The sequence below is a fragment of the Manis pentadactyla genome, chromosome 14, assembly GCF_030020395.1.
Source record: "Manis pentadactyla isolate mManPen7 chromosome 14, mManPen7.hap1, whole genome shotgun sequence".
In the NCBI taxonomy this organism is placed as follows: domain Eukaryota; kingdom Metazoa; phylum Chordata; class Mammalia; order Pholidota; family Manidae; genus Manis; species Manis pentadactyla.
This window is the reverse complement of record NC_080032.1, coordinates 68,549,370-68,575,749: the sequence shown is the minus strand read 5'-3', so window position 1 is coordinate 68,575,749 and position 26,380 is coordinate 68,549,370. Positions and strand designations below refer to the sequence as shown.

At 36.6% G+C, this 26,380-nt stretch overlaps 2 protein-coding genes across 3 annotated transcripts; both read left to right on the top strand.

Moving 5' to 3' along the window:
• Positions 1-240: 240 nt before the first annotated feature.
• On the top strand, positions 241-7,320 carry CLEC1B (C-type lectin domain family 1 member B). 2 transcript variants are annotated; one of them, XM_036910178.2, is made up of 6 exons: positions 241-664; positions 1,279-1,377; positions 2,417-2,536; positions 2,694-2,845; positions 5,384-5,490; positions 7,108-7,320. In XM_036910178.2, the coding sequence occupies exons 1-6, from the start codon at positions 598-600 to the stop codon at positions 7,250-7,252; spliced, it is 690 nt and encodes a 229-aa protein (XP_036766073.2). In that variant the 5' UTR covers positions 241-597; the 3' UTR covers positions 7,253-7,320. The 2 variants fall into 2 exon arrangements, with proteins under 2 accessions (XP_036766073.2, XP_036766088.2); XM_036910193.2 differs by lacking the exon at positions 1,279-1,377.
• A 4,813-nt stretch (positions 7,321-12,133) lies between these two features.
• CLEC9A (C-type lectin domain containing 9A) lies at positions 12,134-26,365 on the top strand. The gene is made up of 7 exons (XM_057491543.1): positions 12,134-12,201; positions 12,836-12,959; positions 14,352-14,432; positions 21,368-21,514; positions 23,287-23,438; positions 24,753-24,874; positions 25,678-26,365. Exons 1-7 carry the CDS (start codon positions 12,166-12,168, stop codon positions 25,808-25,810), a joined length of 795 nt encoding a protein of 264 aa, XP_057347526.1. The 5' UTR covers positions 12,134-12,165; the 3' UTR covers positions 25,811-26,365.
• Positions 26,366-26,380: the final 15 nt, after the last annotated feature.

Sequence of the window (26,380 nt, the reverse complement as noted above, 5' to 3'; positions counted from 1 at the left end):
GTCCTCAACTTTTTGAAACATTTGGTTTGCAAAAGAGGCAAGAATTTAGATGAATTCCAGGACATAATTAGAAGTGGGCCCTTTAACACAAGACCATGAAACATGTAATATACCGCATATTAGATCAAATTATATTAGACTTGCTCCTCACAATGGGATAGACTGCCTGCTGGTGTTCTACCCATGAATTTTCATGAGAAATTAGTTTACGTAAGCAATATGATTTAGACTCTGCTAAGGTTAAGATGGAGCATGAACTTCTGTTCTTTGAAAGGATGCATGTGATGCAATATTCCTTCATTCAGAGTTAAAGATAAGGAAACAGGAAACAAATGCCATATCTACTCCTTTACTGCAAGTTATTATTACTTTTGTATTTTTATGTTCAAGGTCCATGTATCTCTGACCAGCTATGAAAGAGCTTCCTGGAAAAAAACACAAAAACAAAAACCAAACAAAAAAATGTGCTGCAGTTCATATGGCTCCACCTTAGCGGAGACTGGAGGACCACAGCTTGGGAGACGTTGAAATCCTGAGTGGACACTACATTTTGCAAAGTCACTGAACCCTGAGCTCATTTGCAGTCTAAGGTAAGCCATGCAGGATGAAGATGGATACATCACCTTAAATATTAAAAAACCTCGAAAACCATCTCTCACCTCAGGTAAGAATGCCCACAGCCAGCAATTTGGAGATTAATTATTGAAATGGGTCAACCCTACTTTCCCTTTTCTACTAGTGATAGCATGTACCGTTCTATTTCATTTCCTGCATGACCTTCATTTTCTATAGCATTTGATTAGTATCTACATAGGCTCTGAGAGACTTATTTAGAATATAAACAGCAAAAGACACAAGCAGAGAACATGATAGTAAGGCTTATAAAGTTTAAGCTAGAGGGATGAGAGACCAGAGAGACAAGTACAGAAATGTTTTGCAACCCAATTTTATAAGATGTCAGCAAATGGGTGTGATTCTCCAGTTGTTGCTTATAAAAGCAATTATTTATGGGGTGGGCATACAACAAAGACACACACAAAATCTTAACAATTAGGTCTGTTTTGACTCAGAGAGAAGTCCTTTGGGGATGGGGAAGGATACGAGGAATGGGAGAGGGTTGTGCTTACTGCTAATGATCAACAAGGGAACACTGGCAAGTGCTGCTAATGAAGCTGTTTGTACCACTTGAAAAGTCTTGAGAGGCAGGGGCAAGGATGACGCTGCCCCACGGCTATGCCGCACTGCCTGCCCCCTGACATCTTTATTGTGTGCCCGCAGTTCACCCAGCTTCCTCATCTCTGTGGCGTGTGACCACTTTGATTCTGCTGATCTTGTGCATGGGGATGGTTGTTGGGCTGGTAGCCCTGGGAATTATGTGTAAGTACTGACTCCTTGCCAAAGAGTTAATCTGAGAAGGTACCACCTTAGGGTCCTGGTGTATGTCACAAAGACTAGTTGTCACTATCTGTCTGTCACTGCTCCAATCATTCTATACATAGCTGCCAAAATATTCTCAATAAAGGAGAACTCTGGTCTTCATCTTCTGATTAAAATAATCTTTTTAGGCATTTTTATTAATTAAAAATTATTTTCAAGAATTTTTCCCAGGTCTTTAAGATCTTCCTCTGTATAGATCCACACTACCTCTTGGAACTATGTTTTTCTATCTGTTTTTTCTCCCTGTCTTTTCTTTTTCTCCCTATCTTAATATCCAGTTTCCTCAGGTTCACAAATGAACCCCCTCCCTGAAAATTTGCTCATTTATTCCCTCTTCCTAAAATGACCACCTTCCCATTTTGCTTAATGGATGTATTTACTTCCACTAAGAGATAATTCATATAAACCTAATTTATAAATATCTTTTCTTCCTATAAACCTAAAAGCCACCCAAAGTCACATTATCTTCTATGAGTTTGTATACTCATTAATTTTTTCATAAGATATTTTAGAGTCTTTCATTTGCTATCTATTAGTTACCTGAGTATCACAGTACTTTGAGCCTAACAAGGAATCCGTAGGTATCTTCTAAGTGAATGGGTAGTTGGGTATTATATTAAAAACAAAATAACAGAGAACATTCACCTCTGTGAAACCTGCTTAGAAATCTGAATTTGAGGAAATGTCAAAACCATGGCTTCGGGCATATGGTTTGATCGTGGCATTTGCTCTATTTGTGATTGTGTCTTCATATGCTCACTTATCCTTTTGTCTGACCTCCAAGTGTCAGTTTTGCACGGTTAATTTATTCTTTCTACTCCCCCCACTTCCCTTCACCTCTTTTCAGCACTCATTTGCTCCTGAGTATCTAGTAAATGCTTCATAGATCGACAACTCCACTGAAGTTAAAGTTCATTGCAAAGCCTTTGCACCACTTTATTATCTCAATTGAGAATCACTGTCTAATTTTTACATCCAGCTGTCACACAGCAAAACTACCTACAAGCTGAGAAAGAAAGTCTATCGGGAACTCTGCAACAGTTAGCAAAGAAGTTCTGCCAAGATTTAATCAAACAATCAGAAAAACAGGGCAGCTTCAGTAAGTATGGTTTGGTCACCTCTTCACCACCCCTGTCCCAGGAGTATTTCTGTGCTGCTATCTGTAAGGGATCTTGAGATCTGCGAGAAACATTGACTATGGCAAAAAGCAAGCCTGATTTAGAATGAAAGGGGTCCTATCCTTGGTTTCCCTTAAGACCATAAATGCAGCCCATGTGACACAAACTGGAGATATTATGGAGACAGTTGCTATGGATTCTTCAGGCACAACGTGACATGGGAAGAGAGTAAGCAGTACTGTGCCCACATGAATGCTACTCTGCTGAAGATCGCCAGCCAGAACATTCTGGTAAGGGGATTCCCATGTCAAATATTTTGGAGTCATAAGGAGAAAAATCTCAATGAAATGATTAAAACCAAAACAAAACACTCTTCTCATATCTTCCAGTTTTCACTAATCTGAAAACCTTATCAACCTCAGTAACAAATGACAACATTTGAGAGTAGGAAGTGGTGAAATAGGATGAATGAGACTGAGTTCTGGTGTTGTCTCTGCACCAAGTCATTTAGCCTTTCGCAGCATCCTCGAATCTCTACTAATTCATGAAAGAAACTGAAATTTTTAAGAAACTCAATATGATTGTACAATATAAAAAACAGTGTTATCCTAATATTAAATGCCTTCCTGGCTTCTGTTAAATTGTTGGCAATCTGAATAAACTATAATGCAAATTCTATCTTTTCATAAACTGTCCCAGACAAGTTTTGGTACAATGTTATTTGTAAAATATACAACTTTTCGGTTGAAAATTTTCTGCTAGACATGTCTCCTCTTCTACCTTCCTCTCTTTGACAACTTCTAACAAAGGCTCTGTTTTCTTTTTTTAGTGCATTTTTTTTTCTTTTTAAATTGAAATGTAGTTATATGTACCATTACATTGGTTTCAGGTGCATAACATAGTGATTCAAAAATTTCACACATTACTAAATGCTCAGCACAATAAGTGCAGTTACCATCTGTCAACAAAGATATTATATATATGGACTATATTCCCCATGCTGTACTTCCATCCCCATGACTAATTTATTTTACAATTGGCGTTTTGTACCTCTCTCTCCCCTTCACCTAATTCACCTGCCTGCTCAGTCTCTGCCCCTATGGCAGCCACCAGTCTGTTCTCTCTGTTTAAGTCTTTACAAAAGTTCTATTTTCAAACCAAATACATCCACATCCATTCATGTGCTCTTCCTTTACTGTTTAATGCAGCTTTGCCTTCTTCATGAATCCTGGGAGCAAGCCAGAGACCAAACCTTGGAATCTGCCTTCTACCCAATAAGAGTTTAAGCAAAATATATATGTATTTTAAAAGGCAGACATTCTTTATGGTATTTATCCTACAGTTTCTAATACAGTGGTTATTCACTTATTTGCATATTAAAAATGAAAACAAATGTAGATTGGAATAGAAGATTAGGATTTGAGCTATGTGCTGAGATTCCACAGAACTCAGATATTCAAACCAGTCATATTCTACAGAATTGCTGTAGTTATCAGCAAAATTGGCCTACACCATCCAGAGAGCTGAAGACTTGAGGAGCTCAGCCCATGTTCTAACCTGCTCTACTATATGTTTACTTTTTTATGTGGGCTCAGACTTATAGACAAGATATTCAGATAAATAAGTAAAATTTTCTTTCCAGCCAGGCAAAATAAAAGGGTGCTCTAAAATTTCAATTCCACTACAAAGAGGTTAATTGGAGACATAATCTTATTATCTGGATGAATCTTATTACTTTAAGCTGATGCCAGGTTGGAGATTTCTAACTGAAAGAGGAAATAATGTACATTTTAAGAAATTTAAAAAAATGAATTTCAGGAAGACTGAGATAGAATATACTTCTTATAGCAAAGAATATAATGTGGAAATATTTCAAAGAAAATACAGGGATTAACAGAGAGATGACAGGTGGCTCAAGCTTTAAGAAATAAGCAGTCAAAAGTCGCTTTCACACAATATTTCTCCTAGAATGCCATTCTGCGCCTCATATGTTTGTTAACAGGCTCAGGTAATTTTTTATTTGTCCTGTTTTCCTGGTAGGTATAAAAGTAAATGAACATTTGACCTCCTTTTAATTTTGTTACCCATAGATTGATAGATGGACTGATCGACTCACCCATTAATACAACAAATACATGGTGGAACTCTTCCAGGACCTGAAACTATACAGTTAATAAACATACCTAACCTAAAAGACCCTAAGGTCATGGAGTTTATATTCTAATCAGAGCAAGAAGTAATGAACAAAACAAATAGGTGTAGTGTAGTAGATAGTGATAACTCATAAGCAGAAGTAGGTTTAAGTCAGGAAAAGTACTGCATGTTATTTGTAAATCCCTTTGAGAAAGACATCGTATAATTCTTTTACCCAAATAACTAAAACAGATTATTAGTACTGTATGTAAGTTTGGTGGGCAAGCTTAAATAATGCAGGCAAAGAAAGCAGAGGTTAAATCTAGGGAATGTAAAGTTTGGCAACAATGTATTTCTTTTTATTTTCTTTCTCTAGTTGTTTACTATTTATCTCATTTAAGGGTCATATGTGGTATTTTATTTGGGACTCTGATCTTCAACTAATAGAAGAAAAACACAGAAATATTAGAATGTCAACTATCTTGTATATGTTTTTCCCCTGCCCTACAAGTATTTTTTTATTCTGAAAAAGTGAACTTGACTCAATTCTAAATATCAGATATTATTAATTAATATTAATATAGACATATAATCTACCTTTTTTTCTGGTCCATGGTCTTGTGATGCTCTGTCTTTATGTCATTACAAGAATGATGGAAGCATTTTGACCACTGTATTTATTCGGTTTGCAATAGGAATACATCAAAAACAGGACTGCATTAATTCGTTGGGTTGGATTATCCTGCCAGAATCCTAACAAGGTCTGGATGTGGGAAGATGGCTCAGTTCCCTCCAAAAATATGTAAGTCACTGGACACTCAGAATATAAGACAGAACTAGGATTTCACTCCTGAGATCCTCTATCCTCTTGAGTGCAAGTTACTTGAAAGTTGGAAGGTGGCTCTGTACCCTACTGAGGGTTATATAAGCAGGAGCTGAGTCATTCATATCTAATGCTAACAAGAGAATGTTAGTACTGAAACAGTTCTACTCTCCCTACCCTCTCATTCCTCATTTCCACATTATATACTTTACCTAATCACAATCCACTTCTATTCCTGGTAGTTTTTTCTGGTTCATTTCTACCCTCAACTGTACCATTGGAACATTTTGTGTTTTGTTTTGTTTTGATTTGTGTTTAGCTTGATCTGTTTCTCTTCACATCTTTTTAGAACAAAGTTATCATCCTTATTATTTTATGGTTGAAAGTTATTGCTTTGAGGATTCTTTTGACTTTTTAGTATCACATTATCCACTTTTCCACTCCAGGGGTCTCCGAGAATCAGACGCAGCATCTCAAGGTGGTCGTAATGTTCATGTCATCTCCATCCTTCCATAGACAATCCAGGCAAAGGGCCAACTACATTAAGCATTACTTAATATGGTTTTTAACACCTTTCGTTCATCCTGTACATCAAAACTACAATGTCTCTCCAGTTAAAATTTAAACTGATAACCAAAACTTATACAATCCGATCATTGCTTAAAATGCCAATTAATTTATTCAACAGATATTAGGGATTTACTATGGGTAGGAACGAAGCTTGCTACAAGGACAAGCCAGCTTCTTCACAGACCTTGGGCTTTTTCTCCTATCGCTTCATTCACAATATTGCAGGCTAACCAGTATTCGCTCCCTTCTTTCAACAGTTCAACTTGTTTTGTTGTCTAGGGTTTTTGTACTTGTTCTTTGACCGCTCTCTGAAATTGTCTTTATTTGTTGGCTTCTTACCAATATCCTCTCCCTCTAAGTTCCCAAGAAGAAGGGACCTTGCCTTTGTTTTCCACTCTAGTATCAGCACATAAAACAACTTCGGGACAGAGTAGTTATCCCACAAATATTTGGTAAATGAATCAATACATTATCAATATATTCTTGGTTCTCTTGTCATAAGCAGTGTAACAGAATACAGGTAAGTTAACAGGCAATTACAATCCAGTGTGCTGTCTACTGTCTCCTATCCTCATTTTAAAAATACTTCCCAACTTTTCCTTGAGCTCAATCCCATGCTGTGCACCTCCTGTTTATCTTATAGAGCTCTCCCACCTCCTCTGTTTATCTAAATCCTCTCCTTCCTTCAAGACAGAAATAAGGTATGATCTTCTATGAAAAGATTAAAAGATAAAGCCTTTCCCAACCTTCCAGATCTCCTTCCGTCTACAAGTTCCTCTGGACTTCTTTCGTACCTCCTAATCACTGGCTGCTTAATCTTCTGCTATCTTAAATGGCTCTTGAGTGATTCACATGTATATATTTTATACTTCCAAGCCGACTGGAAGTTTCTCAATGATCTAAAAGTTTTTACCTTTTCCCCCCATGCTTTTTGTTTCCGCTTTGTGCAACAAAAGACTACACCAGAGTTTGATTGTTGATGGCTGATGAATTTTCAAAGGAACTCATTCTCTTCTCCATTTACAGGTTTCAGCTTTCTGAAAATGGAAGAGAAAATACGTGTTGTGCCTATTTTCATAATGGGAGAATCCGCCCTACCTCCTGTGAGAACAAGCATTACTTCGTCTGTGAGAGGAGGGCAGGCATGGCGAGGATGGACAAGCTGCTGTGACTGAGAAAGACGCGTGAAATGTCACAGACCAGGGCTTGACTGCACAATAAAAGATCTGGATGAAGGAATCACTTCTAGAAAATTGCTTATTTTTCCCTTATTTTCCTTAGGGTCATGTTTGCCTTATCTTTTATTGTCTTTTCTTTATGTACCCCTTATACAAAGGGGTATCTTAGTCGCTCCTTTGTACATCCAGAAGCCAACCTGTGAGTTAGTCATTTGTTTCCCAATTGTTCTGTTCCCACTAATATTCTTTTTCCTCATCTTCCATTGCTAATTATCTAAATAGAGTACGATTCACTGCATCTTCCTCTGTAAACGTGTACATTTTAATTGGAATAAGAAAGGTTAGTACTTAATTGACCTGAGCTATGCAAAATATCTAAGTTTGAAAACTCCACAAAATATCTGTTTGAAAGACAGCCTAAGGTAGTGGAAAGAAAACTAAGCTTGGGATTGTAAAATAATTTAGATGGTTTACTTAACTATAGTACAACCACGGGCTGAACAGTCCTGTAGCCTCTTTAACTTCTATTTTCTCCTATTTAAAATGGGCTAATACCCATCTTACATACCTCAGAGTTTTGCAACATAAAATGAAACTTCAGCATATTAACCAGATCAGAAAGTCCATGAAAGCAAACAGCGTGGCTTCTATATGCCATCCTATGCCCAGTGCCATGCATAGTTCCTGGCTCACAGGAAATAGAAAAATATTTGCTGCTTGCTGTGGGAGGCAGTTCATTAGAAAGCACCACAATCAGTAAAGCGCTGCACAAATGCAGTTGCTATTCCAAGTCCACCTCTGGTCTGACTCAGCAGCAGTAATTTCCTATGCAAAAGAAGGAAAATAAAGTTTGCAAGAAAACTGATGGGGTTTGAAAATGAATTCTTAACAAGGTTCAAAGGTTAATAGGACAGCAAGTAAAAATGCTTTATCTAGTTCTTTTCCTGTCAGTTCTATGCTTGGTTTTTGCTGAATAACTCATGAAGTATTTATAGATACATTGGGGAGGCGCCCTTGAGCAGGATAACAGGCAAAAACTGCATTTCTTTCCTATAGCTTTCCTGAAGGTACTCTTTCTTCTTAAATTAGTGGGAGTAAAACTTACGAACGTGATTCTCAAACATCTCAACTGACAAACACGAATATTTAGGGTGCTCAGTTTGAAGGCTGAGGAGACACAGGGTCCTGTTTTTAATAAACACATAATTTTAATACAAATAGTCTTTGATACATTCCAAGAAACATTACTTTAGAACTTACCCCCCATGTGGCTTTTGGTAAGATAGTCTCTGGAAATTCAGTCTCTTCATCTGTGAAACAGGTTTAAGACTATTACATTACTCATAAGGTAATTGTGAGGGTTATTTAATATAATTATATAACTAATATAATTATATAAAGTACTGAGCAGAGTACCAAATGCAACAAATACTCAATAAATATGTATTACTTGTATAGCTTTGTGCACTAACACCCAAAGATACCTGAGTCCTTATCTTGTTTTAGACTATCAATACGCAAGCAGATTTGGGGGAGCTGAGGAAAAACAATACCTCTGATAATGAAATCTTGGCTTTTGAGGGATAATATCATCTTCTAATTCTTACTTGTTTATTCAAAGAAACCAAATAGAAAATAATAATTCAGAAAGCTATCCAAAAATCATCTGTATCTCTGAATTTCAGTGTTTTATCTCCCTCAAATGGAAAAGCATATATTTATACACCACTATGGCACAACTGACTTCCAAAGACTAATATGTTAGTGCATGGTAAAAATACAATTAAAAAAATATGAATCAATCAGACTGTGCCTACAAAGACTCTCTTTTCTGGAACTCATATCAAAAACATCTTGTGCATAAACTCAGAAGAGCACAGATTTTTTAATAGCACAAGTTCTGTGATCAGCCCACCTTGTTCCAAATACTAACTCTTCTACTTACTACATGAGTGAACTTCGGTAAATAATTTGGCTTTTTAGTATCTTGATTTAATTTACAATAAAGTAAATTACAATACTCTAATAGTAGTACCTATTTCATAAGTTCTTGTGAGAATCACAACAATTCATGTAAAAGCCATTTGAAACAGCACTTGGGATGTAATGACTAATAAATAACACATAGCACGATTAAAAACATCAACAGTAATATTAATATAATATAATCAAAGCATCAAAAGATTAATATAATACAAGTAATATATTTTTTATTGGGAGAGCCCAATGAGTCCCCCAAAAGAAATATTTTAGAGAGCATACTGTATTTGGGAAAACTAGACCTTTCTGAGCCTGATATTTAGGGCTGACAGAATTTGACCTGGAAATCAATAACAACTCATGAAACTTCAGTTCCTGTGTCCCTGACATTTGTCTTAATGCACATGTGATATACTTATGGTATCTTTCTCTCTTTTGCCTCAAGACTGTCCTTAGATTACCCCTTGATTTGCACCCTCAAGACAGAAATCATCCCATTGTAAATGTTACGAATTAAGTCCCGTAATTTCTCAGATCAAGATCTCAGGTCACATAGAAATCAGATAAAATGCTTGGAGAATTTACTGGACATTCTCCACTTGCCTCTCGAGATCCTCTCAGCCCCACCCTGTGCCTTGGGAGGCAGAGCTCAATGAACAGCAGTACCTGGGCACATGGCCTCTAGCTTCCAGTTAGTTAATTTAGCTACTGGAGGTACTGGCAGTGATCAGAGGGTGAAAGGAGAGTGGTTAGTGTAAGATAAATTTTAGCCCAAATAAGCAGGCAAAGAGGGGCAACAAAGGGCCAGGTAGTTTATTTGAATGCCACTCCCGGGTGATGTTCCGCGGTCTGGGTATTACAGGCCGGGGAAGTCACACCCGGTCAGGGAGGTGGGGGCTTATAAGGGGTTAGGAGGGGGAGGAGTGGGCAGGCTATCCTAGGGGGCGTGGAGAGGTATGATTGGCTAAAGGTGACATAATAGACAACTAGAAACTTTTTTCCTTCCAAGAGGGAGGAGACTGACATCCGAATCTTAGTTGGCGCATCAGAAGGATGAAATTCAGGAAGAGCTGTCCCCTTCCCATATAAGGCATCGACCTTGGGGTCTGGTCTGTTCTCCCCCTACGGCATCTCTCAGTTCTGTTTGCATGTCCTTGTTTTTCCTTCCTTCAGCCTAACAGTTAGGACATTTATTCCCCTGGATCTCTCCCTGTTATGCCATGGTTTGGCAAAGGCTGCATGTTTCATAGCTTAAGCCATGATCCCTGTCAGACACATTACACAGTTCCAATAAACACCCTCCCATGAAGCCTTCAGGCCTGGGAGTGGTAACAGCATCCCAGTGCATATTCCACCACCCATTTTTGATTCCTTTAATCCCTTCCAAAATGTCACACACAGAGTCTTTGTTAACTGTCCTTAGATTACCCCTTGAGGGTGAAATTGTTTTCTTCTCTAACAGAGGCCAATGACTGAGCCAGTAAGATACTAAAACAAAAGAGAACATTGCAATTTTGCACGTTGTTAGGATTTGCAGATCTGGTAAATTAGAAGGACATGACCTTTGGCCAAGAGGACAAATGGTCAATAGATGAATGAGAATTAAAGTATCAAATTTCTCAATACCAGTGAGGCAGTCACAGGATGTGGCAGAAATAGCCATCTATCCACTAAATAATTCATGCTTCCCTTCTAGAATAAAGTAGCCATTGAAAATTTGCTAGCCAGGCAAAAATTACATTTATCAGGCCCAACCTTTAGATCTAAAAGTGGGCTTTCCATTAGGGCACATGGATGTGACAAATGTAACCTCTCAATTATGGCTTTTGGGAAGCAGGTGTGGATTTGCCACTGGATTCTCCTCTTTTCCTTTTCAATGACTGGAAGTAGACCATGTCAATGTCTCACGAGGTATAATGCAACCACGTGCCATTTAGGAGAAAATGACCCACTAGCTAGCATTACTGGAGCTAAAATGTTGTATGCTATGTTCAAAATCACAGCAACTGCATTCCCCTAAGTAATACCGTGTGTAAATGTATTTCAGGGATGGAGTCCCATCCTAGCTTGCATGTTGAAGGATACACAGTGATCTACAGCTCCTTACCGTGCTTTGCCCAATGGGACTCTCCTCGTAGTGTTGGTATGTAGGCCATTCCCATGCTTCATGTCCTACATCAAATACAAGTGCATTCCCTGCACTTCTGTCCTTTCCTTGTTGACCCTAACCCAGTGCTATCACCTTCAATATCTGCTACATTTTAGAAATCAGAGCATTAAACTACTCAGTTGTTGCTGGGCAGCTGTGTCTGGGGAGGTCTCTCTCTGTGCACAAGGTGAAGCACTGCAAGAAACTTCAACGTGGATGGTGGGTGTGGGAGGTGGGGGTGGGTGTGTGCTTGACTCGGAACGAGAAATAATTTCTTGAGTAGGTCAGAGGAGTGTAGGTAAGGAAGGAATTCATTAAAGCAAGAGTAGCAGGGAATGGCAGATGCCTTGCAGACAGCAGAGAGCAAGGAACAGCAGAGGGAGGACAGGGAAGCCTACTGAACTCCTGCTCAGCATGGGACAAATCCCTTGCCAACTCTTGAAGCCAGAGTCACGTGGCGTCCCACATCCACTTGCATCTGCACAGCATGGGAACTAAGCCCCCACCACCCCAGCGTTTGGGGGAGCCACAGAGCACTGGATGGAGTGAGGTTATGTTCTGAGAACTTCCCAAAGGCAAAGAAAGGAGACTTCTGGAAGGCTACTAAGGAGCCTGGTTGTGTAGCTACAGTTCTGTCTGGGTCACCCATGCAAGGAGAACTTGCAAGCTCAGTTCAGAGCTCTCAGGAGCTCTTCTGTACATGTCTGAAGTAGGACAGAGAGAGTGAAGATTTGTGCTTCAGTCTAAAAACTGGAATGAAACAGCAAAGTAACAAAGATGCTTGCCACTGGAAGAGCTCAGAGACAAAAAGCAGTAAGTTGAGCAGTGAAAAGTTTTTATTTAAAGCAAAAATTACACATTAGAAGAAAGAGTGAGGAAAAACTCAGACAGGAGGAACACTTAAGGGTTTGGGGTTTTATAGGGTCTTTAGGGTAGAGATCAGCATAAGGCATGATATTTACAGGTGATTCAGAATTCCTTTGAAATTTTATCTTAAGAACAGGTTATTTAGGCGACTGTCTTCACCCAGATCTTGGCATTCTTTATCCATATGGGTCCTTTTACACTTGGAGGTCTATGTCCTGACCTGGTTACAAAGTTACTTAATTGATTAAGCTGCTGGAAGAGGAGGAAGAACAGTTCATAGATTAAGTTAAAGAACAGATGGGCCTTTTTCTCGGGCTAAGTAGATGTTACAATGGCATGGCCCTTGTCCCATTTCCCTGCCCTGCCTCGCCATCACTGGCCATTTGAGTTCTGCCTCTTTCTCATTTCCTTCTTTGATAAATTGTGCTTTGGCTTCAACTTCTACTTTCTGGATGAAGGTGCTAGTTCTATTCCTTAAATATAAACATAGTTTCCCAGTGGTGTGAAAAAGTTGTCAATTTCAGTTCTTCCATCAACCTGCTCCTGATGACAAAGGAAGTTATTTGTCTCAGCTCCTCAGGTGGACGGCCTCACCTCTCCAAGCAACTCAGGCATGCAGGAGGAAGATGCATACTCCTCTCTTCAGTGGGATAATCCAACCCCAAACCCTTTCCAGAAACATCTGTCTTCCACCAAGTATTCAGGTAACCCATTCTGATTATTAAGTCCAAGATTTTGCAGTTTATGTTTTGGTACCTGTTTGGGGATGAGCCCAAGGCGATTATTCTAATCTGAGATAACCCACTTAAAGGGCATGGTGCTGTGCATGATATGCTAACATTAACCAATGAAATGAGATACAGGAGAAATAAGTAAAGATGCAAAGGAGAAAGAGTGATGGGCTTACAAATGTGCAATGCTTTTCTCCTCTCTTTCTCTCTTGCTGGAAAGACAAAGATTCCTGGATTTGGAAAATAAGGAAAGAAATTATATGGTTCTTATTATTTTAGTTCCTGCATAAAATGCCCCCAAAAGTATTCTGTTTAATACTAAGAAATAAAGAGGAAACACAGGTTGAAAAACTAGCAAAATTTCATCAACCTGGAGCTGCTTCAGTGATCTGGCCTGTGGTTATTAATTAATTACCACAGACTTAGGGGTTTAATACAACACGAATTTGTAATCTTACTAGAGTTCAGAAACCTAAAATGGGTTTCCCTGGGCTAAGACTAGGGATTCCTTCCAGACGCTCTAGGGGAGAAGCCATTCCCTTGTGATTCCCAGTTTCTAGCACTGCCCTTCTCACTTCACCTGGTTCAGGGCCCCTCTTCCATTCTCGAAGCCAGCAGCCAAACACCTACAGCACTCTGCCCCTCTCTTCGGAACACCTCCGACTTGTAAGGGCTCAAGAAAAGATGAATGTCCTCCTCCCAAGATCCTTAACTTCATTACAAATGTTAAGTCTCTTTTGCTGCCTAAGCAATCATGTACAGGTTCCAGGCATTAGGACCCGGGCATCCTGGGCAGGGGCATTACACAGCCTACCACACTATCCAAAAATCAGTATTATCCATTTTTCCCTGATTAGTGATAAGAATATCACAAATCACACATTCTTCATTTCTCCTTACTGAAGAGATGCAAAAATCACCTGGAAGAATGTTCTTTGTCCAAAATAGTAGGTTAAAAGGAAATATTGCTGAACCAGTCATGTTCAATTGAAAGGAGATGAGAAGATGTCAACATGGCATATTTGCTTTCCCAAACCAAGGCATGCTCCCTGATTTGCTATGCTCTCCAGAGGCTTGTGGGAAAAAGAATGCATGTAACTATCTAGTTAGGTGGTGGTAGCATCATGCATGAATACAAGAAGCGTTCAATTGGGCATTTTTCCAAATCAGATGTATTCCAGCTCATAACTTGCATTGCAAAGAGCGTGAGTTCTCTTTTTCCTGGCCTATAGAGCCACAAGGCTTCAGTGACTAGTAGGAATGCCTAGTGTTAATTCCTTCTCATACTCAGTCGACTCTTACCCTGGCCCATCTCTCTCCTCTACTTTCTCTAACTCAATTTCATTGTCTCTATTCCTTGCTTAGGAACATGGTGTCTTGCGATGATGGTTTTATGTATTTTCTGCGTTGGCTCACTAGCAACCTCCATTTTTTTTGGCATTAAGTGTAAGTAACATGGATATCTTTAAAATAACATATGCATATATGTTATATACTGCAAGAGATTTATATGTGATTATACATATATATCATATAAATAAAACTTCTAAATTATAAATGGATCAATAAGCCAATTAGACACATCCAAATACATATAAACGATATAAGTAGTGGCTTCCTGATTTAACTTATGGGTCGTTTATTTCACATAACTCTCCAAGCACTCGGATGCCACTGATAACTAGACATTACAAGTTGACTAACTCAAATTTAATGCCATAGGTCTCTTTGGGGAAAATGCAAGTAATGATTCATATTATGATTTGGTTTGAATCATATTAGCATACAAAAGTATACAATTTGAAAAATTTCAGTATATGTTCTTCCTTTTCTAAATATACATTTGTTCTACACTTGATTTATGTAGATTATTTTAATAAGGATTTTTCACTTTACATTAGGCAAGGTACAATTTAATATGTTTAATGCAAACCTGAAAAGTTCATTTGAGCCATATTTACCCCCATTTCTTTACTCCCTTTTGTCCAAATTTGACATGTTTCCAAATCTAGCAAGTGAAATTTTCATAAAATTTAACAGTTAACAGAGCTCCAGATCCAAAAAAGGTATTAAGAACTTTTATTATCACTCATGCCAGCACTAAGAAATATGCTTAGAAGGAGAGAGATGAAGGTCTGTCCAGATAGTTATTTTTGGATGTCTTGGCAAATCATTCTCTAAGTAGGAGACCTTGGCTGGCGATGGAGAATTTCAAGTTCTGAGAAGGAAGAAGAGACAGGTTCAGATTTGCTTGGCAAAGTATTTGATCTTGTTCATGTTAGCTAGAGCTTTTGTTCCTTATAGTTATTAGAGGAAAGTTTTAAGGAATACCAGGAATTCAATAAGTAATTGTTACCTTGTCAATATCCTCAAATAAAATTTCACAGCCCACAACAAATGTTAGAACTTCCAGAAAGGTTTTCCGATCTCACCCTATCCTCCCTCTGTCCTTTAGCAAAAAGCAATTACTTAAATCAAATACCAGTCCAGTTTCTTAAGAAACTCACATTTAAATATCTATTTATCAAACAGATACACTGGAAGTATTGTAGAGTTGAAAGAGAACTGATAGATAAGTCAATTAACACCTTAAAATCCAGTTTCTTCTGTAAAACATGGGACTTTTAATGGACTATTGCCAAGCTCCCTTCTACCCAAAGTACAAGAATCCATGTTCAACTGACATTACAAATATCAAAATATATGGTTTAAATATCACTTCTATAAAGTAAATTTCAATGTTGTTTTATAAGAATTAAATACTTGGAATAAGAAGATAAACTTGAAGTATAAAGATCACTTTCAGTTAAAAGCAAGATCAACTAAAAATGCAACATCGTTAAGCAATATTACCAAGTGGATGAGATGTAGAATTTGTTTTTTATATAAAAATAAACCTATAGTCTCCAGTCACCAATTAATACATAGCCAGAAAGCATATGGTACATACCGCAGATGTTTATAAATGCATACTGTACATTTTCCATACCTTCAACAAACTTGCTGTCCAATGGATACTTAATTCTGTTTTCCTTTGTGTGTAGTACATGAAATCTGTTTTAAGAAACTATGACAATCATGTTCCTAACAAATCTGGGTTATCTGAAACTGTACTTATTAATTTTGACCCCACAATCCCTCTTCTGGAAAATTTTCCTGTAGATAATCCTGCATGCATGGCCATGGGAGAAAAGAAGGATTGGAAAAATGCCAATGCCTATCATTACGGGCCCATTTAAATCCACAATGGCACATCCACACTAAGGAAGGTCCTGAAACAAGGAAGAGAGGAGGGGGAGGGGAAGACCAAGAACGGAACCGGAAGGAGCGGAGAGGAGGGAGAGAAGAAGGGGGCGGGAGGGGGGCAGGAGGGAGGAGGTGCCAGCGCAGCTGCTCTGTGGGCTGATAGGTAAATGTCTCCATGACATACTGTTAAGTGAAAAAAGAAACATGTGAAAGAATGTCCTTATTATGCCACAGCTTGATTAAGAAAGGATATTTTCTCCAAGGTACATCAACCCTGGAAGGATGAATAGGAAATAACAAAAAATGGGGCAAAAGAACTGAGATGGATTGAATGATGCTTGATATTTCAGTGTTTATTTTTTGTGGGTTTTTAAATGTTTTAATCCCATGGATGTTGTATGTATTCAAAAAAATATTTTTAACTCCCAAAACAAAAATTACATGAAGAAAATGTTACTTTGATGAGGGTAAAGTTAAACTAGGTAGAAAACAAAGCATTTCAAAAGTTCAGTAATTTCCAGAAAATGCTTAGAAGAAATGTTTTGGATTTCTTTTGTTTTAAAAACTACAATTATCAATTTTGCAAAGCTATGTATCACAATGTAAAGTATATTTACCTTTAGCTCTTGTACAAGTATCATGACATATTTTTTGCTACTAACATTATCATTTTCCAAGGTTGTCATACATTCTCAGCACTTAGGTTTTTCAAACTAAAACCAGTTACAGGAAAAAAAGCAGTTGTGTTAAATAAGAAGCAGTTTGTTCACTTCAGACTTTCTTAATTGTTTGTCCCTGCTAGTTATTATGTTACAGCCAGGAGGTTTTGAGTTATAAAAATGATTTTTAATTTTTAATCATTATTCCATCTTAATCATGTTACATTTTCATAAACAATGTGATAAATGTTCTCCATGAAAATGTTCATAGTAAGAGAAAGGTCAATACTAATATTGAAACTATATGTATATAAATTATATTTAATAAGTATATGCAATTATATCTATAAGTACATATATAGAGAGAGAAATTATATAATATATATGTTTATTAGAAACAGGGACATGTTTCTGACAAAGATAGTGATTGAAATCTATGTCCTTCTATTTAAAATATGTTATAAAGTTACAAATGAGCTAATTGCAAATTATGGTTACATATTATTAAAAGTGCCTTGGTACATATCTGACAAAATGACTGGCAAAATGAATCATGTTACACTGATATAGAAGAATAAAATGCAATAATTTAAAAAAATCTTCTAGAACTATCATCATTAACACAGAAATAAGGTTATGAAATATTTTTCCATGAAAAAGATTAAAATGTCATTTATAGAAAAATTAATTTTATACAAATTATATGTAAAAGTTGTTTCTTAACACGGATATATGGATAAAAGTTTCAACAGATATAAAGTAAATGTCAACTTTATTTGAGAGGTAAGTTTAAAGGTAGGAAAAAGTAATTTCTTACTTTCTTCTTACTATCTTGTATTTTGTTTAATTGTGTAATACTGTACATGCTAAATGTTTTTAAAAGCCTATAATGCAAAATATTTTCTAAGAAATTAGACTTTTTCATTTGTTTTTACTGTCCTATTTCACATTCCTTATTCATCAACTAGGTATACATATATCATTATGTAACACTTCTATTTTATTGGGCTTTACAAATATTTTCTTATATTTGCCCAGGTAATTACCTTGTTTAATCTTTGTTTCTCACTTGCCAATGGGTTACACCCAACACCAGTAAAAGTGTAGTGGTTGTTTCCCATTTAGGGGGAAAAATAAAGAGAAGTCTCATTTCCCTTTCTCCAGTTTTATTACAGTTTTATGTAACATAAGGTTTTCATACAGCAAACAAAGCAACAATAACCTCAAAAATATAATTAATCTAGAAAAAGTTCATCAAAATAAAAAATTTTAGAATAATACCACAAATTCCCAACCAGAAGATTATTTTTCAGTATCTAAATATGGCTGGTTATTAATAGAATGAAATAAATATCATCATGTCCTGTTCCCCACTCTGCTTGGATCCAACCTTCTGAAAACAAGAAGCAAACAATCCAAACTGTTGGCAGCCTGGTTCCTTTACCTACAGATGGACGGGGAATAAACAGCTGCTTTTTGCAGTCTACGGCTCCTGATTTCTAGCCTTCCCTTCTCAGTACCAGTGTTGGTAACTAGAACAGATCATAAAATGTAGATATGTGGTTAAATAATTTGCTATGAATAGTAATTTGGCCAGTTAATGAGGAGAGCATTAACATGCAGGTGCAAATTGCCTTTTTATACACAAACTGTATTCTTCCCCTTCATAGCAATATTCTCTCATAGGATCACAGCCAAAGGGGATCCAAGCCTCCTTGGAGGAAGAGCTAAGTAGATTTTGTGTGGACCAACCTTAATTAATATTTATTTAATTTGCATTTTTCTAAGAATCCATTCTCCTAAAACGGCAGCCTGACAGGAGCGTGCGGCCAGTGCGGCCGTTACAGGCCAGCTCAGTCCCTCTGGATCAGGGTCCTTTTGGATCTTGGTTAACTGTCTTTTGCAGTTAAAAAATGGAAATCGTTTTACAGTTCTGCCTCTTTCTTTCTTTTTTCAGTTTCTCTTTTAAAGATCTTATTTTCACGTCTCAAGATCTGTCTGCCTGTATAGATGTTTCTTTTTAATTCAGTAATTGATTTCCTTGATGCTCTTCTCTCCTACAAAACATGTCTACATAACTGCCATTTAATAATTATTAATATGTCATAAGCTATTTTAAACAAGTTTAATAATTATGCTAAATCACTTCTTCATGTAAAGGCAGCTGGTATAGCCCTTAACCCAGAACTAATGAATATGGTCAGCAAGGTCACAGAATACAAGGTAAACGTACAAAAATCAATTGTATTTTTATATACTAAGTAATGAATACAAGGACCCCAAAATTAAAAATGCAATACTGCTTACAATCACTCAAAAAAACAAAGTACTTAGTTTTAAATCTAACAAAACATGGACAGAACCTTTATTCTGAAAACTACCAAACACTGATAAGGGAATCAATTGAGAGACATGCCACGTTCTTGGATTGCAAGACTCAACATAGCAGATATGTTAATTCTCCTCCAGTTAATATATAGTTTTAAGGCAATTTCTATCATGATCTCAGCAAGATTTCTTGTAGATAGAGACAAGATTATCTAAAACTTACGTGGAAAAACAAAAGACCTGGAATAGTTGTAACAGTTTTCAAAACAAAAATAAAGTGGGTAGAATCAATCTATGGTATTTCAAAACTTATCATATTGCTACATACACATACACATACATTCATAATATACAGTAGAAAATCCAGAAATAGACCCATCCAAACATGCCAAACTGATTTTTGACACAGGTGCAGAATCAATTCAATGGAGGAGGATAACCTTTTCAACAAATAGAGTGGAGAAATTGGACATGCACAGCTAGGAAAAACAAAGACAAAAAAACAAAAAACCTCAACCTAAGTCTCATGGCTTATAAAAAAATAATTAACTCAAAATGGACCATAGACTTATAAATAGAAATCATAAAACTTAAAGAAATTTTAGTCTAAAAATTCAGTAGAAAATGTTTAGGATCTAAGGCGAGGCAAAGAGTTCTTAAATTTGACAACCAAAGAATGATTAATAAGCTGAAAAATCGACAAACTGGCTGGACCTCATCAAAATTGAAAATGACACTATGAAGAGGATCAAAAATTAAATTACCAGTTGGGAACAAATGTTTGCAAACCACGTATCAATAACAGACTAGAATATAGAATATAGAAAGAACTCTCAAAACTCAACAATAAAATACCAAAACATCCTATTAGAAAATGCACAAAAGACATGAAAAGAGATTTCACCAAAGAGGATAGATATCAAATAAGCACAAGGAAACACGCTCAACCTAACTAGCTATTATGGAAATGAAAATTAAAACCACAGAGAGATATCATTTCACACCCAGAGGATGGCTGAAATAAGAGCCAGTGACAGCATCAGATGCTTGTGATACTGCAGAGCGTATCACTCATACACTCCCGGTGGGAATGTAAAATGGTGCAGCGATTTTGATCTTCAAAAACTTAACTTGACACATGCTTACAACATAGCAATCGCACTCCTGGACATTTACCTAGAGAAATGAACACTTGTATTCACACAAAGACCCGCACGTAAATGTTCATGACAGTCTTTTTTGCAATGACCCAAACCTGCAATCTATCCAGATGTCTTTCGGTAAGTGAACAGTTAAATAAACTACAGGACATCCGTATCATGGAATTCAACTCAACCATCAAAAAGGAATGAGCTGTTTATCTGCACAACAATCTGGATGAAACTACAGAGAATTATGTTGAGTGAGAAAAGCTAATCACAGAAGGTTACATGATGTATGTTCACATTTCTATAACATCAGTGAAATACAAAATTATCAAAACAGAACACAAATGAACGATTATCAGGGATTAAAGAGGGGGAAGGGCAGGAAGAAACTTTGCATAATTTACCTTAAAAATATACTTGCACATTTGTGAAATTATGTATGACTAAGTTTCTTTACAACAGTATTGATTTCTGTAGTACCAAAAGATTACACATAGCCCAAAAGTCAATGAAAATGACTAAAATAAATCATGATACATCCATATAATGGAATCCTATACAGTTCTGATGACAGAAGGAGAAGGTTTTGTGTATGCATACAGAATGATGTCCAAAATATATTTTAAATGATAAAATAAAAGGTGCAAAGGCATGTAAACAGATTGCTACTGTTTGTGTAAAGGGAAGAGAGTGCATTTCACATTCATTTGCTCACAAAATTCAAAATATCTCTGGAAGAATAAAAAAGGTATTGGTAAGCCCGATTGCTTTGGGGATTGGAATTGGGCAAAGAAGGAAACGGGGTGGCAAAGAGACTTTTTGCTGTGCATCCTCTGTGGTTTTTCATTCTTGAACAATGTAAATTTTTTTAAAAACTTAAAGTAATGAATATTAAAGTCACAAAAATAATCAGTAATTAGTAGTTGTCTTTAGTCTGTGTTGAAGGATTACTTTGTTATAATTTGTCCACATTTATGAGGAATGATTGATGTTTTTGAAGTGTTCCAGGTGTCTGCTATCGTAATGAAGCAGCAAGAAAAACTTACCCAACAGGACAGAGCACTGCTGAACCTCACACAGTGGCAAAGAAACCACAGCCTCCAGATGAAATATTGCCAAACCTTCATTGAAAACTCTTTCTGTTCAGGTAGTTGGTATAAAATCAGTTTCCACTGTGCAAATACAATGTATGCATCAATTCCTCAAAAGAAATAGTGATGCACATTTCATTTTATTATAAAATCCTGTCTTTATTATAAAAATTCTTAATGATAAAATTATAGTCTGGATTTTATAATAGGACTCTGAAGTTTAATCTTATTTGTATATCTCAATATATGTGGAAAATACTGAGGTTCCAGGAAACACAGATAAAGAAAACACGTAGTCAAATTTCAAAGTGAAATGTGTGAGAATAGTAGATTGGATTAAAAAAATAAAAAGCCAGCATTCTATGTTTTGTCCAATCACTAAAATTTATAAGTTTGTATAGAGAGATCCAAATTCCTCAATATATTTAGCTTAGATATTGCTTTATATTCAAATTTAGCTAATTATCTCTTTGAGCAGAAGATTCATTTTGAAAATTACTATAAAATTATAACAATGCAGGCTTCAGCTCTTTTTAAAAATTCTATGAAGTTATTTCAATTTTATCTTTTACAATTCTTACAAGCATTTTAAAACAGTCTGTTTCTACCTGTTCTATAGTTTTCAAACATTCAGTGATTATTTAATTAGCATTTAATAATACTACACATAATTTGGAGAATTAACTTCCCTGTAATGGATACCATTTAAGTAATCACCAATGAGCAAGGTCAGAATCCTACTACTTAGCTCCTTCTGGTTGAAATGTAGTTAAGCAAATGTATGAAGAATCACTTTGTGCCCAACAATGTTTTAACTATAACAGGTCATTGCAAGCATGAGTTAGGCCCATCTCTGAGCCACCAACCTTGAATGAGAGGCAATATCCATTTTGGAGACCTACATATCCAATATGCATTCCAAACCTTCAACTGCCAATGTCAACACTATTTATGCTGTAACTTTAACCATTTGCACTATTCTCTTTAGCATGGATTCCAGATAAGGAGTATTGAAGAGACTTAAATAACTCAACATCTGGGCTATGGAAACTGATAATGAACTATTTGTGACCTATTGAAGATCTCTCTCCAGAAACTATAGAGTTCTGGAAGTTTCAGTGTCTTTCCAGAAACCCTGTCTAATTCTGTTCTTTGATTCCCCTTTTACACATTTGATCATCCTTTTGAGAGTACGTTCTTTCTTGCAACAGATTCCATAGAAATTATTAAACATTATGGCTTTCTTCTCAGCTACATCAGAGTCCTAAGATAAGCACCAGTCACCTGTGTTTTTCTTCAGTTTTCCTCATCCACATATTTTTAAGTCACTCCATAAGGTACACTGTTTCTTCTCTCCGTTTTATGTGAAATATTCTTATGCTTAACTCTCAGAGTTTAAACATCCACTTGAGTCTTGTTACTCAACTTGCCTAATGCTCCAGGACATTCCGAACTAAACTGGGCCAGTAAGATGAACAGACACAAAACAATAAGCAAACAAATGAAGGCTGCAAAGGATGTAAATTTAAAGAAAGGAAAGATTTATAAAATCAGAATTACCAGATCAATTATTTAAAAAGAGGAACATGGGAAAAGTATTTCCAAATTAATTTTTGTCTCAAACTAATTCTTAGAGACCTATTGCAGTTGGAAAAAATTATATAGATTTTACTCTAGTCTCAGGGAACCTGAGATTGGCAAGTATCATCCTAAGAACTATTTCATTAGAGTGTTGAACTTTACGGGGGGTACTGAAAGGGATTCTTTTGAGATGTGCTACTAATATTTTTACAAGAACACTAATAAAGTAAAATGTTTATATTCAAAGACTATAACTGCAGCCCTTGTCCAGACAATTGGATACAGAATGGAGAAAGTTGTTACTATGTCTTTGAAAATTGGAAAATTTGGCACAGCAGTAAAGAGGATTGTTTGAAAGAAGGCTCTAATCTCCTACAAATAGACAGCAAAGAAGAAATGGTAAATAATGTTTTATGGTTATATATCATTCTGAAGATACCATATTAACCACTAAAAGAAAAACGTAATTCCAGTAAGACAGATTCCTTAATTATTCTATAACAGTAGTGTATTTGTTTTAATAAAGGATTAAAAAGAGACAAAATAAGAATTAGTATGGTTGGCTCTCCTTTTAATTGGACAAACAAAAAAACAAAATGGTTATCCAGAAATCAAAGAGAGTATGTTATTTCTATGTCCTTTGTTAATCAAAATTGGGGGAAAGTTGGGGAAGACAGTGTAGCACAGAGAAGACAACTAGTGACCCTGTGGCATCTTACTATGCTGATGGACAGTGACTTCAATGCAGTATGGGGGGGACTCGATAATATGGGTGAATGTAGTAGCCACTTTGTTTTTCATGTGAAACCTTCATAAGAGTGTATATCAATGATACCTTAATAGAAATAAAAAATAAAAATAAAAAAATAAAAAATGGGGGGAGGTTAAAGGTACCATTTTGACATGTAACCGAACTCCCAGATATACATACATTACAACTGTGAAGTGATCTCATGAAATGGACAGGTCTATGAAAATAAGCAATTATTAAGTGAGATGTTTAATTGACATTAAACCTAGTTTACTAACATCTTAACAAGTGAACAATAAGATATCTCCCTGAAATCATTATATTCATAAATTTGTGTGAAGTAGAATGTATAGTTATGTAATTCTGACCTTATTAAAAATGTATGCCTGTTATATTCAGTGATTAGTCAAAGTTAATTTTTCAAGAATGATGGGAGAACAAGTTAAGGATGTTCGGTCAACCAAGGCAGCTTGAACTGACTTGTTACTGTTATAGGCTTACACTATTATTCCTGTGCAAATCTGGTGACAAAAGTAAGTTATGTTTCTTCTAACAAAATATGCTTGCATTAAGTTGCTTCTAGAATTTTCTAAATGATCTCTCTTATTGAAGTATACTGGAAAAGAATGATAAATGTCAAGGATATTTTTACTTCTCTTAATAAGGGTTCAGTAGGACACACCCCCTTTTTTTTTTGACATACTGTCTGCCAGACTGAATCTGTTAAACAGTTTGAATCCCGGATGCCTACTTTTCCCATAATCCTTAACACTGCATTGAACATATGACTAGAGAAAAAAAGTGTATAAAATATATCCCCTCTCTCTTTCTCCTGCTCTTAGATCCCGGTTCACTTCTGCCTAAGGCAAAACTCTGCCCTTCACGTTTATGATCATTTGTTGTGGGCTTTTTTTTCTTTTTTTTAACCTCTCGGTTCCCTGTTCAAATCTTGTTTCTTGCAGGACTTTATCACTGGCAGCCTGGGGAAGATCCAAAGTGGCCATGGTTACTGGGTGGAATTGTCCCAGCACGGACTCAGTCAGCCGTGGCTTTGGCAAGACGGCTCCACCCCTTCCCCTGACCTGTAAGTGCCTGACGGACGTGTCCCAAGAAAAATTAGAAACCTGAGAGAATTCGAAAGCTCATTTTATTTTACACCTCCGAGTTCCTCCAGGAGACATACCCAGCCATGATCATTTCTCAGGCTTCTGACTGAACCAAAGCCGAGGTAGTTTTAAGTGGCTTTGCTGCCGTTACCCGCGAGCCCATTCACTTCAAAATTTGAGAGTCTGAATGAAAAATATTATATAATTATCAAGAACCTTTCCTTTGTCTCAGTTAACGACTAGAGACTATAGGTGTTATTAAGCAATTTCCATATTAAGCTTTTCAGAAACAACCAGAGAGATTGGTGAACAGGGCTGCCCTTCACGTTTATGATCATTTGTTGTGGGCTTTTTTTCTTTTTTTTAACCTCTCGGTTCCCTGTTCAAATCTTGTTTGGGGGGAGGTTAAAGGTACCATTTTGACATGTAACCGAACTCCCAGATATACATACATTACAACTGTGAAGTGATCTCATGAAATGGACAGGTCTATGAAAATAAGCAATTATTAAGTGAGAACAGGGCTGCCTTATTATTTTGAGAATTAAGAGTTAGGAAAGACATTCTAATGTAGAGCCTACTTTCTGTATCTATTTTTTAATATGCATTTTGTTGAAATACATTAACATGCTTTTATTGAGAGAAAACAGCCCCGTTATTAATGGAGGACAAATACTGCAGAAGGTGCCATATTAAAACAAAATAAACTAAAATGAAAAGCTACACACCCCTCACCGTAAGCCCCAGACCTAACCTCAGATACACTGACTTGCCTCTCCAGGTCGCCTGTACAGACACCCCAGTCGACTAACCAGCTGTGTGGGTATCTCAAGGACAAGTTCCTCTCTCGCGCTAACTGCAGCGTTTCGAAGTATTTTATTTGTGAGAAGTATGCGTTAAGATCCTCTGTCTGAAAGAAATTGTGCTCGAAGGGATCTCTTACAAAGCATTTGGAACAGGGCACGGGGAAACCTACCCCTAAAGGACACAGAGCAAGTGCAGAAGTAAACCAGTGCGTGAGCGATGAAGCTGCCTACCTGGGACTCAAGACTTACTGTGGCATTTATACTAGGTAATGTTCGTCAATACTTTCCAGAGTATTGTCAATACACTCATTTGACATTGTTCAGATTGCTAAGAATAAAACTAATTTAGAGCTACAGAGGACAAAACCCTACAGGTTTTTGAACAAACTGAAGAAAAATAATTTCCATTCTTTTTTTTCCTCTTCCTTTTCTTTAGTCTACAGTAACGGTGAAATCCATACAGAAATCTATAAATCATTGCCAAGGTGATGTAGTTCTAGCTGACTGATTTCTCAAAAAATAAATACATCAATGTGGCCTTTTAAACGGGCTGTCTTGCCAGATAATTCTATGCATGTTTTAGGCTTGTAGGCATTATATTATTGGGCTGGGAAGGTGGGAGGTTGGAGATACGGGTTTTCAAACTGGATGACAGGCTGCCATCTGGTTCCTGTAAGA

Bases quoted from the DNA above. Each gene is read 5' to 3' on its own strand.
- CLEC1B (XM_036910178.2), top strand. From the start codon at position 598: ATGCAGGATGAAGATGGATACATCACCTTAAATATTAAAAAACCTCGA. The intron at 2,537-2,693 runs GTAAGTATGGTT...GTTTCCCTTAAG, and splicing joins AGAAAAACAGGGCAGCTTCA to ACCATAAATGCAGCCCATGT. The intron at 5,491-7,107 runs GTAAGTCACTGG...CTCCATTTACAG, and splicing joins TCAGTTCCCTCCAAAAATAT to GTTTCAGCTTTCTGAAAATG.
- CLEC9A (XM_057491543.1), top strand. From the start codon at position 12,166: ATGCTTGCCACTGGAAGAGCTCAGAGACAAAAAGCA. The intron at 12,202-12,835 runs GTAAGTTGAGCA...TCAGCTCCTCAG, and splicing joins GAGCTCAGAGACAAAAAGCA to GTGGACGGCCTCACCTCTCC. The intron at 23,439-24,752 runs GTAAATAATGTT...TGTTTCTTGCAG, and splicing joins TAGACAGCAAAGAAGAAATG to GACTTTATCACTGGCAGCCT.